The sequence below is a fragment of the Siphateles boraxobius genome, unplaced genomic scaffold (assembly GCF_051911475.1).
Source record: "Siphateles boraxobius isolate OS27281-9 unplaced genomic scaffold, OSU_SipBor_1 99, whole genome shotgun sequence".
NCBI lineage: Eukaryota > Metazoa > Chordata > Actinopteri > Cypriniformes > Leuciscidae > Siphateles > Siphateles boraxobius.
Genome location: NW_027509229.1, coordinates 773,915 through 791,725, shown reverse-complemented (window position 1 = coordinate 791,725; position 17,811 = coordinate 773,915). Strand labels below are relative to the sequence as shown.

Here is a 17,811-nt window from a genome sequence, read left to right as displayed (position 1 = left end):
AGTCTGTATTCTGTCTTCTGTCTTCTGTATTCTGTAGTCTGTATTCTGTAGTCTGTATTCTGTAGTCTGTAATCTGTATTCTGTAGTCTTTATTCTGTAGTCTTTATTCTGTATTCTGTAGTCTGTATTCTGTAGTCTGTATTCTGTAGTCTGTATTCTGTAGTCTGTAGTCTTTATTCTGTAGTCTGTATTCTGTAGTCTGTATTCTGTAGTCTGTCTTCTGTATTCTGTAGACTGTAGTCTGTATTCTGTAGTCTGTATTCTGTAGTCTGTAATCTGTATTCTGTAGTCTTTATTCTGTAGTCTTTATTCTGTATTCTGTATTCTGTAGTCTGTATTCTGTAGTCTGTATTCTGTGTTCTGTATTCTGTAGTCTGTATTCTGTATTCTGTAGTCTATATTCTGTAGTCTGTGTTCTGTAGTCTGTATTCTGTAGTCTGTATTCTGTATTCTGTATTCTGTAGTCTGTATTCTGTATTCTGTATGCTGTATTCTGTAGTCTGTATTCTGTATTCTGTATTCTGTAGTCTGTATTCTGTAGTCTGTATTCTGTAGTCTGTATTCTGTATGCTGTATTCTGTAGTCTGTATTCTGTAAGACTACAGAATATTCTGTATTCTGTAGTCTGTATTCTGTATTCTGTTGTCTGTATTCTGTATTCTGAAGTCTTTATTCTGTAGTCTGTATTCTGTATTCTATATTCTGTAGTCTGTATTCTGTATTCTGTAGTCTGTATTCTGTAGTCTGTATTCTGTATTCTGTAGTCTGTAGTCTTTATTCTGTATTCTGTAGTCTGTATTTTGTATTCTGTATTCTGTATTCTGTATTATGTATTCTGTTGTCTGTAGTCTGTATTCTGTATTCTGAAGTCTTTATTCTGTAGTCTGTATTCTGTATTCTATATTCTGTAGTCTGTATTCTGTAGTCTGTAGTCTATATTCTGTAGTCTGTATTCTGTATGCTGTATTCTGTAGTCTGTATTCTGTAGTCTGTATTCTGTATTCTGTATTCTGTAGTCTGTATTCTGTAGTCTGTATTCTGTAGTCTGTATTCTGTAGTTTGTAGTCTTTATTCTGTATTCTGTAGTCTGTATTTAGTATTCTGTATTATGTATTCTGTTGTCTGTAGTCTGTATTCTGAAGTCTTTATTCTGTAGTCTGTATTTTGTATTCTGTATTCTGCAGTCTTTATTCTGTAGTCTGTGGTCTTTATTCTTTATTCTATATTCTGTATTCTGTAGTCTGTATCAGTGGTGCAACGGATCATCATTAACCCGTGATCCGTTCGGATCAATATCTTTGGTTCTGCACACACGTGAATGGGTGAAGCATAGTTTACTGTAAAGCTACGTCTTTGTGTTGCTTATCTTGGCAAAAGCCGAGTACAAATCAGCATGAAGTTTTAACATCTACTCTTGTGTAATGGAAATCATATCTGTAGTCTGTATTCTGTAGTCTTTATTCTGTAGTCTGTATTTTGTATTCTGTAGACTGTATTCTGTACTCTGTGTTCTGTATTCTGTAGTCTGTATTCTGTAGTCTGTATTCTGTAGTCTGTAGTCTTTATTCTGTAGTCTGTATTCTGTATTATGTAGTCTGTATTCTGTAGTCTGTCTTCTGTATTCTGTAGTCTGTATTCTGCAGTCTGTATTCTGTAGTCTGTAATCTGTATTCTGTAGTCTTTATTCTGTAGTCTTTATTCTGTATTCTGTAGTCTGTATTCTGTAGTCTGTAGTCTGTATTCTGTAGTCTGTATTCTGTAGTCTATATTCTGTAGTCTGTATTCTGTAGTCTATATTCTGTAGTCTGTATTCTGTATGCTGTATTCTGTAGTCTGTATTCTGTATTCTGTATTCTGTAGTCTGTATTCTGTAGTCTATATTCTGTAGTCTGTATTCTGTAGTCTGTATTCTGTAGTCTGTATTCTGTATTCTGTATTCTGTAATCAAGGAGCATTTCGATAGTTAAAGGAAAGGTAGTACATAAAACATTCTTCATTAAGGGTGAGGCAATACCAACAGTTTCTGAGAAGCCAGTGAAGAGTCTTGGGAGATGGTACGATGGGTTTCTAAAGGACACAGTTCGAGTGGGAGAAGTTAGACGACAAGCAGTGGAAGGGTTGAAGAGCATAAACAGCTGTGCTCTACCAGGCAAACTAAAACTCTGGTGCTTTCAGTTTGGTCTACTGCCAAGGTTGCTGTGGCCACTGACTGTGCACGAGGTTTCTTTGACAACAGTGGATTAGCTGGAAGCGTTAATAAGTTCATTCTGTAGTCTTTATTCTGTATTCGGTAGTCTGTATTCTGTAGTCTGTATTCTGTATTCTGTAGTCTGTATTCTGTAGTCTGTGTTCTGTATTCTGTATTCTGTATTCTGTAGTCTGTATTCTGTAGTCTGTATTCTGTAGTCTATATTCTGTAGTCTGTATTCTGTAGTCTGTAGTCTATATTCTGTAGTCTGTATTCTGTATTCTGTATTCTGTAGTCTGTATTCTGTAGTCTGTATTCTGTAGTCTTTATTCTGTATTCTGTAGTCTGTATTTTGTATTCTGTATTATGTATTCTGTTGTCTGTAGTCTGTATTCTGAAGTCTTTATTCTGTAGTCTGTATTTTGTATTCTGTATTCTGCAGTCTTTATTCTGTAGTCTGTAGTCTTTATTCTTTATTCTGTATTCTGTAGTCTGTATCAGTGGTGCAACGGATCATCATTAACCCGTGATCCGTTCGGATCAATATCTTTGGTTCTGCACACGTGAATGGGTGAAGCATAGTTTACTGTAAAGCTACGTCTTAGTGTTGCTTCTCTTGGCAAAAGCCGAGTACAAATCAGCATGAAGTTTTAACATCTACTCTTGTGTAATGGAAATCATATCTGTAGTCTGTATTCTGTAGTCTTTATTCTGTAGTCTGTATTTTGTAGTCTGTAGTCTGTATTCTGTACTCTGTGTTCTGTATTCTGTATTCTGTATTCTGTAGTCTGTATTCTGTAGTCTATATTCTGTAGTCTGTATTCTGTATTCTGTAGTCTTTATTCTGTAGACTGTATTCTGTACTCTGTGTTCTGTATTCTGTAGTCTGTATTCTGTAGTCTATATTCTGTAGTCTGTATTCTGTAGTCTTTATTCTGTAGTCTGTATTCTGTAGTCTGTCTTCTGTATTCTGTAGACTGTAGTCTGTATTCTGTAGTCTGTATTCTGTAGTCTGTAATCTGTATTCTGTAGTCTTTATTCTGTAGTCTTTATTCTGTAGTCTGTATTCTGTAGTCTGTATTCTGTGTTCTGTATTCTGTATTCTGTAGTCTGTATTCTGTAGTGTATATTCTGTAGTCTGTATTCTGTAGTCTGTATTCTGTAGTCTGTATTCTGTAGTCTGTATTCTGTATGCTGTATTCTGTAGTCTGTATTCTGTAGTCTGTATTCTGTAGTCTGTATTCTGTAGTCTGTATTCTGTATGCTGTATTATGTAGTCTGTATTCTGTATTCTGTAGTCTGTATTCTGTAGTCTGTATTCTGTAGTCTGTATTCTGTATTCTGTATTATGTATTATGTATTCTGTTGTCTGTAGTCTGTATTCTGTATTCTGAAGTCTTTATTCTGTAGTCTGTATTCTGTATTCTATATTCTGTAGTCTGTATTCTGTAGTCTGTATTCTGTAGTCTGTAGTCTATATTCTGTAGTCTGTATTCTGTATGCTGTATTCTGTAGTCTGTATTCTGTAGTCTGTATTCTGTAGTCTGTAGTCTGTATTCTGTAGTCTGTATTCTGTATTCTATATTCTGTAGTCTGTATTCTGTAGTCTGTAGTCTGTATTCTGTAGTCTGTAGTCTATATTCTGTAGTCTGTATTCTGTATGCTGTATTCTGTAGTCTGTATTCTGTAGTCTGTATTCTGTAGTCTGTATTCTGTAGTCTGTATTCTGTAGTTTGTAGTCTTTATTCTGTATTCTGTAGTCTGTATTTATTATTCTGTATTATGTATTCTGTTGTCTGTAGTCTGTATTCTGAAGTCTTTATTCTGTAGTCTGTATGTTGTATTCTGTATTCTGCAGTCTTTATTCTGTAGTCTGTAGTCTTTATTCTTTATTCTATATTCTGTATTCTGTAGTCTGTATCAGTGGTGCAACGGATCATCATTAACCCGTGATCCGTTCGGATCAATATCTTTGGTTCTGCACACACGTGAATGGGTGAAGCATAGTTTACTGTAAAGCTACGTCTTTGTGTTGCTTATCTTGGCAAAAGCCGAGTACAAATCAGCATGAAGTTTTAACATCTACTCTCGTGTAATGGAAATCATATCTGTAGTCTGTAGTCTTTATTCTGTAGTCTGTATTTTGTATTCTGTAGACTGTATTCTGTACTCTGTGTTCTGTATTCTGTAGTCTGTATTCTGTAGTCTGTATTCTGTAGTCTGTAGTCTTTATTCTGTAGTCTGTATTCTGTATTCTGTAGTCTGTATTCTGTCTTCTGTCTTCTGTCTTCTGTATTCATTATTCTGTAGTCTGTATTCTGTAGTCTGTATTCTGTAGTCTGTAATCTGTATTCTGTAATCTGTATTCTGTAGTCTTTATTCTGTAGTCTTTATTCTGTATTCTGTATTCTGTAGTCTGTATTCTGTAGTCTGTATTCTGTGTTCTGTATTCTGTATTCTGTATTCTGTAGTCTATATTCTGTAGTCTGTATTCTGTAGTCTGTATTCTGTGTTCTGTATTCTGTAGTCTGTATTCTGTATGCTGTATTCTGTAGTCTGTATTCTGTATTCTGTATTCTGTATTCTGTGTTCTGTATTCTGTAGTCTTTATTCTGTAGTCTGTATTCTGTAGTCTGTATTCTGTAGTCTATATTCTGTATTCTGTAGTCTGTATTCTGTATTCTGTAGTCTGTATTCTGTAGTCTGTATTCTGTATTCTGTATGCTGTATTCTGTATTCTGTAGTCTGTCTTCTGTATTCTGTATTCTGTATGCTGTATTCTGTAGTCTGTATTCTGTATTCTGTATTCTGTAGTCTGTAGTCTGTATTCTGTAGTCTGTATGCTGTATTCTGTAGTCTGTATTCTGTAGTCTGTATTCAGTATTCTGGGGTGGTGATGGCGCAGTGGATAAGACACATGCCTTTGGTGTGAGAGACCCGGGTTCGAATCCACTGTGAGACATTTATGTGTCCCTGAGCAAGACACTTAACCCCTAGTTGCTCCAGAGGCGTGCGACCTCTGACATATATAGCAATTGTAAGTCGCTTTGGATAAAAGCGTCAGCTAAATGAATAAATGTAAATGTATTCTGTAGTCTGTAGTCTTTATTCTGTAGTCTGTATTCTGTAGTCTGTATTCTGAAGTCTTTATTCTGTAGTCTGTATTCTGTATTCTGCAGTCTTTATTCTGTAGTCTTTATTCTTTATTCTGTATTCTGTAGTCTTTATTCAGTATTCTGTATTCTGTATTCTGTAGTCTGTATCAGTGGTGCAACGGATCATCATTGACCCGTGATCCGTTCGGATCAATATCTTTGGTTCTGCACACACATGATCCGCGGATTGAATTCAAAGTTTGGTTTTCAGGTCAGAAAACTCCGTTGTCGTGTAAATGAACGGCCAAATCGCATAAAAAGTGTCCCTTTTCCTTGTTTTACCCCTCATTTTGTCATCAGACCAGGTTCGGTGTCATTACAATGCTCTGTGACTGAATGAATGTAATACATTATAACACAATCAGGGTTTCCATGTGTTGTGATTTTTTTTCGGTTGATAAGCAAGCGATGAATAGGTCTTGAGTTATGTTACTGCATTTGCGAATTTAAAGATTTCTAATTAATTTTAGAAATTAAATCAGTGTCACCACATGACTCGATAATGACTTTATAAGAATTGTAATTAAACTTTAAAAAATCTATTTAAATGATTGCGACATTAGCTAATATACAAACTGCAAGCCACGGAACCAGCGGCGCCGGCACCCCTCTGAGTCTGCATGATGCTGTGCACAAAACAATTCAGGAGTAGAGGTGAATCTACCAATATCGTTTGTTTAAATTTAAACACTTCGAAATGGACCATATTCATAAAAAGAATTTTGGTGTATGAACAATTTGCAACCCGAACATGACCGCCGCAACCTTGAACTTTATTCACCACATGTAAAGCGGAGTAACTGTCTCTTATGGATAATTTTTCTTAATATATAGAGATTATGAAGATATTTGAATGTTGAGTTTTCTTGCTGCCTGAAACATAAAATAGATGGTGTTTTTCTTCAAATATCTTGTAGTTTTGCAATGTTGTGTGGCAAAATCGGGCGAATTTCTTGAATTTTGTGTCAAGCAAAGTGAACGAAATGAGTCTCAAATTAAATTTAGTGTGTAATGTATGTGTTTTCTATGAAGATAGCATTCACAGCAGTTAGTGACTAAACATCATGACACCCAGAAACATTCTCAAATAAAAAACACATAAAAATAAATAGCAACGCAACTAAATATTACTGAAATATATAACATATATTAAAAATAATAATATAAAATAACACTGGACTAATTAAGCTATTCTAAACTGTTTTTATAAGATCCATATAATTTACATTTAGTTAAACTAAAGCTACCCTTTTGAAAAAGTAGCTATCTAACATAAAGCATGGATATATGGTATTATACAATCAATATGCACAAGGCTAATTAGCCTTGGCATATTTAGATTTTGCCTATTCATCAATGCAAATTTACTGCAACTGCTTCTATGCAAATTGAATAGGATGTGGATGAATGTTATTATTATTGTATTTAATAAATAAAGTTATATTAATTAATTAATTGTGTATTTATTTTATGAATGATTAATATACTTCTGCATTTGTATAAATAAGGCTGTTCTATTGTATTTTTTGCCCATGTATACGGTTGTGAGGATTTGTGTAAAGTTTATATAACCTAATGTTGAGTTTTATTATTTTTGTGAGTTGTACTCTATTCACAGATTGGATTAGTTTATTTATTACAGTTTTTCACTTCTTAAAAGTGAAAAGTCAATACAAATTGAATTTGACTCTTCTTATTTAAAGCAGTGAATAAATGCTATTAAAAGAAAATAAGGTATCACTGTTTATTGCTGATTTTAAAGCTTTCTGAACTTTAAATGATTTGGATATCTACAGTTTTTAAACACAACATAAGATTGGCCCCTCTGTATTAATTGTGGCCCTTCTTGTGCCCCCCAGTTTAAAAAATCCTAGAATCGCCCCTGCTCATTTGGGACAGGGCATTAGCAGTGAAACAACACAAACTCAACTAATGATATGCTTGGGCACAGGAGAACGAGAAACGCAGGAACCAAACCATTCGCATAACAACATCAAGAACGGACAACTAAGGCCTGAAATACAGGGCTATAAATACACACAAACTGAGGAGTAAAACAAGGAACAGGTGTGACTTATTTAACAAGCCAATGAGTAACCATTGAAACAAATGTTTACCAGGCCACACACACGCACACAAATACACACACACTCTCTCTCACACACAAAACCTTTTTCAACTGAGCTATTTAACAGAGGTATTTTGAATTTGCGCACTGCTATTGAGGTGGATACGGGTAAGGTTAGGACAGGTTTGCTGGTATGGGTAGGTACGGTTTAAGGGTGGGTTAAGGTGTTCAACAGTGTAATTATAGTAGATGTAATTACAGAAACTTTCCAAGGTTTTGGTGGATAGAATTTCATTGAGGGTTTTAACATTTGAAAGTGAAGATTTTATGACATAAATATTTGTATTGTCACTAGTAGTGTTTGTTGATTCTTGTAAAGAGTGAACCCAGTTGTGAGAATGAGCAGTCAAGTCTTTGCTCTCTGTGTCTGGATGTCTCAGCTGAGCAATATTAGACATTGTCGTATGACATGAAGTCATAGCTCATCAAATCGCAATATATTACAAAATAATCACAAAATAAATTTTTGGCCAAGTCATGCCAAGTCAATCAAGTATATAAATGATTTTAAAATAAAAACACGACATCATATATTCATTTTATTTTATACTCTGAATGTCGTCACAGTTTGAGTTTTACATTGCCTGTACACTGACATAGATAACCATTACATTAAAAAAAATCTCAAATTACAAGCATTCTCTGTTCTACAACAACTAAATAAAACCCGAAATGCCCGTTTCTGTTAGCCATTTGTGTGAGTGTTTGATTTGGACAGTGATGATAGCAGCCTGTGAGGAGAGAAACAGACAGACAGACAGTGACGAGACCAGACAGGACACTGTACACACTATACACACAATGACTTACTGACGGGGTCCCCTAATATAATTATAACTGCTCAAATGTGTCTCTACATGGCCTAAGAGTGGGTGGTTTCATGCCGTCATTTGATTGATCACTGCAGTAACACACGACACAGTACTGAACCGCAACAACAGGGCGGACACGTGAGAGGATGCTGAGATGAATACAAATATACAGTTTAATAAGAGAGTGAAAGAAAGAGTTCAGGCTGAGTGTTGCATTTGATTGTTGAGGTCTCGCCTGTCAATCAGATTATTATTAAGTTATTAACATTTTATGCAGAAAAAATCTCTGGAAAGTGTGACACTGAAGTAATATAAATATAAAAGCTTTTAAATTTCCCGTTAAAGACAACATGAAACGACGCTCACAAACCCATTTTACTTCCTTTATTGTGAGTGAAGCAGGACATTAAACATGAAAAAAGTAGGGCATGTGGGGAAGGGACTTAGAGCAAGTTTTTGTTTAAACTAGAAAAATTAAATAGACAATTTCTTTTTTCTTTAAATGAATATGCACCAATGAATCGAGCACAATAAGACCAGGAACGTCTTTAGAAAGTAAAATGGCGAGTTCTGGTTTCATGTTGACTTTCGAACGCCAGAATGAATATTGCACTCAAGAGATGTGATATGTTCAAAATAAAACCTAATGCTTTGGTTCGGGGTCATGAAAACATAATTACAAAACTGAAATATTGTTCTTCAGTTTTCAGCTTATATATCTGATCAGAATGCATCTTTACAACAGCTTTATTTCAAGGACCAGACGTAATTTTCTATAGATAAACATTCCTCTAAACATACAGACGCTTGCATAATATAGCAGAATATTCACCTGAAACAATCTCCTGGTTGTTTAAAAGTTAAATAAAAGAAAAACAAAAGTACTTTGTACATGATTGCACTTCATTGTCATTGTAACACTGGTTTATTTTCCATAATAAATAAACACCCAAAAACGACATCGAGAACAAATCACAGTTAAAGCCTAGCCGATCACTTTGACGCTGCATTGGACGAAAAACACTGGTTTGATGAGGATCTACACGCCACTATGCTGAAGTAATAGTGAAGATGCTTTAGCCCATCATGACCAACATATTGCACTTATGAAGAAACAAGACTGATCTTTAATAGATAGAAAAATAATCCAGTCACTGGCCCACAGAAGTCCTGTGCGTAACTCCAAAGGGAAAGAAAAATATGGGGGATATCCAAAAAAGTTCTTTCCAGTTAAAGGCATGCAAACTCCCCAAAACCCTCACTGTCCGTCTGTGAGACGCTGTATAGCAGCTCAAAGCCACATCATACAGCATTTGTGCTTCAAAATCACCTCATATCGGATCCCAATGGAAGATTCTAGTAGCATTCTTCTTTAAATATGACTTTGACTCAAACTGACCAAGATCTTGTTCTTAAAAAGTTAATTTTTTACAGTGTTCTATAACATCGCTTTTTGCTTACAATGGTTTCAGTTGCACTACTGTACTATAATACTACACACACACACACAGATGACGGGTGCAATGGCCATTGGCACGTTCATTTATGATTGTTAGACAACATATAGAGCTGTCATCTACAACAAATACAGCGTTAGAACATCTATCTGTCATTCTGCTAGTCTGAGTGAATGTTAGTCTCAAAAACACAATGTTTGATTACAGGCAAACCTGTGTGTGTTTATATCCTCTGCGGGGGGGGGGATCCAACAAAACCCATCGACAGCATCAAGAAAATACTTTACATGAAGGCAACAAAGCCTATTTTAGGACCATTGAGATTATTTGTAGATTCATGTACTAAGCACAATTTTGCACACAACAGTTTAAATTCTCAAACTAAATTGAAAACTAAATCCTATTAGAATTATATTACTGCAATGTGAAAAACAATATTATTTGAATTGAAAATTATTTATACAGTATGATAGTATTTGTTTTACTTGTTTTAATGTATGCTTTAATTTAAAAATTGTTAAATTGTATTTTAAAAATTATCGGATCAAGGTCAGATAAAAAAATGGACCATCGAAATGAAGTGATACCAAAAAGCAATAATAATAATTTTAAAATGCACTACAGTAATATTTTCTTTTTTGCAAATTGTCATGAAAATATGTCACAATGCAATAGATCTTAATGGTCCTTGATTTTCTTTATGCAAAGTATGATTTCTTAATTCTAATCTTGTGTCAGTCACCCGTAGGCAGAACGCTGAGAGAGAGAGAGAGATGTTGGTCTCATGCGTCGCTGCTCTCGCTCTGCCCCTGGTCTGGCTGGTATGGCTCATCAAGTGTCCGTTTAAACGTTCGGCTCAGACCACCGTCCTGGCGGCACTGATCCCGGCGTGTGCGGATGGGTGGAGCTCATGGAGGAAGTGACATCACTGAGAGTGGTGTGCGTGTGGTGCAGGTTTAACAGATGTGGCGTGTGGGATGGGGAGGTGGAGGGCAACACAGGGTGCTGGACCTGAGTGCTGCCGGACAGTGACCCGAGGAGGAGGACGTCTGTCAGGAAACAGATGATCCCGGAAGGAAACTTCTCTCTGGCTCAGAGGACGACTGCTAAAGATGGAGTCCTGCGAAGAGAGAGATGTGGACCAAACATCAACTTTCCATATTCATTTTCTCCACAGGCATCAGTAAAAGTTCCCTTTCAGATCAGACACTTCAACACTGACCCTTCGGGAACACTGGCCTGGAGTCCCATGAGCATGCTTACATTTCACTTTTACAGGAAACTGAGTGGAAAAATGGAGGCCAGCCTTCGAAGTGTTGGCATTAATTTTCTTATAAAACGTTTTTATCCAAAATGACTTACAAATGACGAAAGTAATAGAAGCAATTAAACTAACAAATGACGAAAGCAATAGAAGCAATTCAACTAACAATATGACAATACTATGTAAGTGCCTAACCCTTCCCATTTTAGTCTAACGCAGTATATGTACTAAAATTTTTTTTTTTTGACAGACGATTACATTGTTTGATTCCCAATGTTAGATATTTTGAATGGATGAAGTAATCAGAAAAACGTACTGGTTGCGTATGCAATACAATATCCTCCCTGAAGGAGGGAACGGAGGACGTAGTCGACGTCGACTGAATGGGGGATCGCATCAGAGAGCCTATCATCTTCGAGTACTATTGAATGAGCCAATGGAATTGGTGTGCGTGATTCGCATCACACACTCCGCCCCTACGGCTCAGGTATAAATATGGAAGTGGAAGCACGCACTAGTTGCTTTTTCGCTGAGGAGAGGAGCGTAACCCGGACTCAGCGGTGGTCCAGCGGTAGTGGCCCTCCTTCAGGGAACGGTGGGTTGCATACGCAACCAGGACGTTCCCTTTCAGTCGATAACGTCGGACGTAGTCAACTTCGACTGAATGGGCGACACTTCGAAAGCGCCACTAAAGCTGCCTAGACCAAAGTCTCCTGATGCCCCCGTAATTTTAAGGCGGGGAAGGACAGGGCTTAGGCCAGAGAAGTCACTGCTGTTCCTACAGGACCACTGGGAAAGCGTTCCCGTACATTGGAAGAAAGGGACGCTGCGGAAGCCACATCCTACCCGAATGGAGGTAAAGTGGAGAATACACATATGAACTGGGCGGATGACCGGCAGTACGACATATGGAAAGTCACTGGGGTGGCTCCAGCCTAAGATGGGGGGAGAGTCACCGGACAGTGACGGCAGAGAGACTCTGCTGAGGGAAGACACAGGCTCACCGTAGGGAGCCGTATCGTGGAAGAATACACATATGGTGTCGCCGTAGGGACCGCAACATATGGACCCAGCCTAACTCAGGTTCCATACTGCTTACGAGTGGTAGGCCTAACACTAGACGTTCCGCACATCCGACGTCGGAGGGGTGTGGAGGAACTCAACAGGGTTCAGATTTAAGGGAACTCAACTGGAGTAGAAAGGCGCACGTATCCAGTCCATAGGAGGGGAATGGCGCAGCAAGCCGACACTTGAACTGGGCTCACGGTGAAACTGGCTTCATGAGAAGGGAGCCCACGGGAAGCAGGTGTCGTCCAGCCCCCAACTCTAGAATCTGTTTAGCAAAGCATATCGTCAACGCCCAGGCGGAGCACTTTACACTCATCAAAGAGGAGCTCAACACCTAAGTGGACATGTAGCATCTCGGAATTTTCCACCAAAATGAAAGTACTAAGTGGCCAACTTTGCTTGGAAATAGCCTTCCCTCTCTGCTGAATTCCTAACAGATAAGAGCTGGTCTGAGGTCTATGGCTTGCGTTCTGTACACGTCTAACCGCTATAAACGAACGGACAGAGAAAGCCAGGGCTGGATCTACCTCCTCCGGGGCAGCGCTTGCAGGCTCACCACCTGCTCCTATTACGGGAGAGGTAGGAACCTTGGGCACCATCTGAGCCGGGGTCTCAGCTTATGAAAGTTAGCCGGCCCGAACTCCAGGCACAAAACGTTGACCGAAAGCGAGCAAGTCCCTACCCTCTAGTAGAGACCATGCGAGCACGAGGACTGATATAACAGAATTTTTATCTCACTGCCTGCAGTGGCTCAGGGGCGGTCTCTGCAGTGCAGTTGCACCAGAGATAAGGCCCAAGAGGATAAAGAGGGATGCAAGGATTTACATTACCTTGCTCCTCAGGAACCTGACAATCAGGACGTGCTTCTCCATGCTTCTGCATCACGATGAGCGTCGTTTAACACAGAGGCAACATTATTTTGAGGGTGAAGGAAAACTGCTCTCTTGCCTGCAAGATGGGTTGTAGTAGGCTCTGAAATGATCGAAAGCTTTCAGCATCTCCTCTGGAGAGAAGATGCACTCAACTACTAGGTTCCACTACGCACGCTACCCATTTCTAGGGGGTGCTCGCAGAAGTGATGATAACTACCACATGTACCTGTGATGTATTTTGTGATCTGAACCTCCGCGTTCAGTGTAGGACCGTTTTTCAGTCTATAGGGTAGCACGCGGGTGCCAACGTGCCTGTCCCTGAAAGTGTGTTCAGGGTAAGTCAGGAAGGCTGTCGATGGGAACTAGGTCGAGTTGGGCAAATAAGGGGCTCCTGACTTGGCACCATTGTACACCAAGTACAAGCGACTTTTTTTTTTTTTTTGGCGCAAAAAGACAGGAGCACTGCTCAACACTAATGTGAAGATCACTGAGCTTCAGGAGCATTTGTGCTCAACACTTGAGTGTGAAGAACTTCATTGAGCTACAGGAGCATTTCTGCTCAACACTTGAGTGTGATAAATTCACTGAGCTACAGGAGCATTTCTGCTCATCTCTCGAATGCGAAGAACTTCACTGAGCGAAGAACTTCACTGAACTACAGGAGCATTTCTGCTCAGCACTGAGTGTGAAAGGATCACTGAGCTTCAGGAGCATTGCTGCTCAACACATGAGTGCGATGAATTCACTGAGCTATAGGAGCACTGCTGCTCAACACCTGAGTGCAATGAACTTCACTGAAATTCAGGATCATTTCTGCTCAACATGAGTGTGAAGAATTCACTGACTTGAGCAGGCGCCCGACAACCATGAGTCGCAGTCGCTTTTGAAAGGCTCACTGGGGACTATTTGGGCCCTTGGGGCAGCTGAGAGCCAGTGATTGTCCAAGGGTTATCCACTCGGACAGAAACAACTGGCAGGGAGACGAAACCAGAAAGGCAACCGAGCGGCCCCGGAATGGTCATGACCCAGCTGGACCCCAGGGGATAGAGTCTCCTCTTGCCCTAGCTAAAACTGTCGTGAGGCTCGTTGGCGGGACGCTTGAGTAAAGCGGGAAGAGTGGAACAAAATGTCCTCAGAAGCTTCTGACTCCAAGGAGGAGGCGACGGTTGAGTTGTGACATGCAAGGGAAGCTCACCCGGGGGGAGGGAGTGATTGTGCCAACTCCAAGAGCATCTCATCCATCCCTGGGCGGCCGCTCCAGAATGCTTACGCTGTCGCTTGCCTCCTGGAGCGGGCTGGGCGTCTCTACTGCGGCCGGCTCCATGCTGAAGCCTGGGTGGAGGCTGCTGCGGAGACCCAGCGGGAGCGGCGGCCGGGGAACGCCCTCGGCGACGAGCAGGCGGAGGAGCTGCCACCGGTGCAGGGTGGAGGCAGCAGCTGGCCGCTGGGGCAGGATGTGCCGCATGTCCTCCGTCTACGCTTGAGCGGTAGAGAACTGTTGGATGCAGTTCTCCACCGCGTAGCCGACCAGCCCAACCTGGGAAATTGGGGAGACCAGGAACCGAACCTTGTCCGCATTCGCCATATCAACCAGGCTGAGCCAACGATGGTGCTCCTGGACCACTAAGGTGGACATCGCCAGACCGATCGTGCACGCTACGACACTTGTGCCCCGGAGGGCGAGGTCAGATGCAGTGCTGTGCTCACCTATTAGCGCACGGTCTGGGCTACCCTCGTGCATGTCTATGGGTGCCCGGGCCTGACAGACCTGAAGCAACGCCATGGCATGCAAGAGGAAGCGGCTTGCCCACAGGCTTTGTAAGCTCTGCCTGTCGGAACGGACGAAAACTCACAGGCCTTAGGGGGGAGACGAGGATCCCCCCAAAAGGCAGCGGGCGCTGGACACAGGTGCATCTGTGTCGACAGACTGCTCCATTGCAGGGATAGCCTCGCAACCCTTCACCGCTCCTCCATCAAGGGTAGTGAGGGGGAAAAGCTATTCAGGCAGTTTCTGGCAGAGAAAGTTGCCGTCCACAACCTGGTAAGCTCTCCATGCATTTCGGGAAAGAAAGGCACTGGGGCGGCGAGCTGAGAACGAGCGCGGACCATCCCGAGATACCAAACCTCCAACAGAGACTGAACGGGACACGGTGGAGGTTCCACTCGAGCCTGGCAGCCTCGGCGGCCGTTTCAGCATAGCTCACATTCCTGGATATGGCTCGGGCAATGTACACTCCCAGAGGGAGATAACACAGCCGAGTCGTCATTTCTCCGTTCGATGCTGCTATCAACATCTTTTCCTTTGGGGGAACCCCCATTGAAAACAGCTGATCGGTCCATTACAGAGGGATCAGCATGCTCAACAGGAATTCCATCGGCTGCGGTGTGATGGAGGAGTGAGGAGCCCGCAGGGAATGGTTACCGGGAGAGACATCCATCACTATCCTCCGATCACCCATCCCACACGGCACCCGGGGGTGGGGCATGGTAATGGGGACTCGTGCTTTGTGGACGAAGGCAAGTCTCGATCTCAACACCGCGACAATCATATTCCCGCAATGAGAACATGAGCCGTCCACAAAAGCTGCCTCAGCATGCCGAACATATAAATATATATTTATATATATATATATATATATATATTTATATACATATAAATACATAGCTCAAACACGCGATTCAACAATTGTGACCGTCAGAGAGGAAAAGGGAACGACCACATCCAGAAACGCACAGGTGGAATGACATCTTGAAAAAGACGCAAACGCACCCGTGTTGCTCTTTCAGAAAATAGGATCGTCATCAGTGCCGGAGCACACAGGGGAATGACCGCGGCAACACTGAACAGTGCACTGAAAGAATGAAGCACTCACCTTTCCGCCCTCTAACCAGCCGTCAAAACACACACTAAATTCAAACATTTAGAATTTGTTGCTGTTAAAACAGCAGTTGAGAGCTCAAAGCTCGCGATCACCGCTGCACTCGCGCTGTAGAACACCAGCACTGGGAGAGTCTTCCTGAAGAACACCGACACACTCGCTCGTTGTAAACAACAGCACTCTCAGAGACATCAAACGATCGGCTCCGAAGCGAAAGGCAAATAGTGCGTGCATCCACTTCCGTATTTATACCCGCGCCGTGGGGGCGGAGTGTGTGATGCGAATCACACACGCCAATTCCATTGGCTCGTTCAATAGTACTCGAAGATGATAGGCTCTCTGATGCGATCCCCCATTCAGTCGAAGTCGACTACGCCTGACGTTATCGACTGAAAGGGAACTAAGCCACGATCTACTTTCAATCGATATAGGCCGACTCAAACCATCCACCCATCAAAATGACAGGATGAAATATAATGAACAAAACCAAACTGAAATCCACATTTTTTTGATCTGACCCAGTGTTCGAAGTTCCAATCAGTATAATGGGACTTTCGGGCAGCGCTGGAGCCAGCGGAGCACTGCAGAGGGGCCGATGACGTAACACACTATCCCCAGCTAGAACAACGTGATACTGCCACCAGGAAAAGTAGTTCATTGTGTCTGCTTTACTATAAAACATACACATTACGACCACTTCACTAACACCTAACACACTCATTGCGACCCGTTTGATAGATGCATAATTGAAATAGTGAAATAGTCGACTAACTAAGACCAATTATCTAGTCCTCTCAACAAAAACATTTTTCATCATATCTTTTAGCCAAAAGCTCAAACTGTGACTGTGAAAAACTGTCCTTAACTAAAATGTTGCTATAGTAGCATAATAATATTGATGCTAGAAAGCCTCTGCACTTAGCAATTTGCAATTTTGTTAATAAACATTCTATATCGTCATTAAAATCTATATTCACAGTTATCCTGAGTGAGGGGCAGGAGGGGTGAGGGGGCAGACTGCGCTCTACAGATTCTGCACTGGTACGGCAGGAAGGACATGGGTTAGGCCAGAAAAACAGGCAGTGTGTGTGCCATGTGTAGGAGAATCATCCCTCTGCACTCCATAGGCTGGGTGCACAACAAAATCCTGCTTCAAACTGCTACCGAGACATCTCTTGTAATCATCTTGTTGTAATAAATTTCGCCTAACCAAACACCCTGAATAAAACTGGGGATGGGTCTACTGTGACAGAATTTGATATCATATGTGTGTAATTTTGTCTGTGGTAATCTTTGTCTGTTTATCCACCATTAAAATTGAGTAGGTCCAAAGGTACACAATAGTATCACCAGGGACACTGCCATAATACCCAAGAGTTTGTGGATCTCTTGTCCTGCTCTGAACTGATTCGGGCAATCATGCATGAAAAAATATTGCTGCTGCCTCAGAAACAAAAGACTTTTCTAAAGATTTTAACCTCAAACCTAGTCTTGGTAAATGATCGAGAAGTAAGTCTTGATGTCGAATTACCAATGTGGCGAACAGGACGGCGCGAGGCCGGTGTTGCGATTGCTAATGAGCAACACCTGTGAAGCACACCTGTCTCGCATTTCTCATGGAGGAGCGGAAGCATAAAGGAGGAGCGACAACGTTGATGATCGAGAGAGGAACAGGCCCTTGTTTTAGTTGTGTTGTGTTTTGTTTTTGTATTTGAATTTTATTTTAGCGAGCAGTCGTCCGCGAGGGGACTTATTTTTTTTTATTTTTTTTTTAATAAAGTTTATTTTGATTGTTCGCCGGTTCCCGCCTCCTTCTTCCCTGAACATTGCTACAACCAATTCCTACGAATGCGCTATAATCAGGCAATCATCAAGTTCATCCATACATTTTGTGAACATACAAGCCAAAAAGGCAAGGGCAAAAGTAACAACCTTGAACTGGTTAGCTTTGCCTAAAGCAAACCTGAGGATTTCCCTTTGTCTGTAGA

The 17,811-nt window shown here is 40.9% G+C and overlaps 1 protein-coding gene across 9 annotated transcripts in view; it reads right to left on the bottom strand.

Moving 5' to 3' along the window:
• Positions 1 to 7,997: 7,997 nt before the first annotated feature.
• LOC143733367 (IQ motif and SEC7 domain-containing protein 1-like) overlaps positions 7,998 to 17,811 on the bottom strand; it is a 136,089-nt gene continuing 126,275 nt past the window's right edge. For all 9 annotated transcript variants that reach the window (XM_077225059.1, XM_077225060.1, XM_077225068.1 and 6 more), the window contains one exon: positions 7,998 to 10,860. In XM_077225059.1, the coding sequence (XP_077081174.1) occupies positions 10,847 to 10,860 (14 nt within the window). In that variant the 3' untranslated portion in view covers positions 7,998 to 10,846. The remainder of the gene's footprint in view (positions 10,861 to 17,811) is intronic.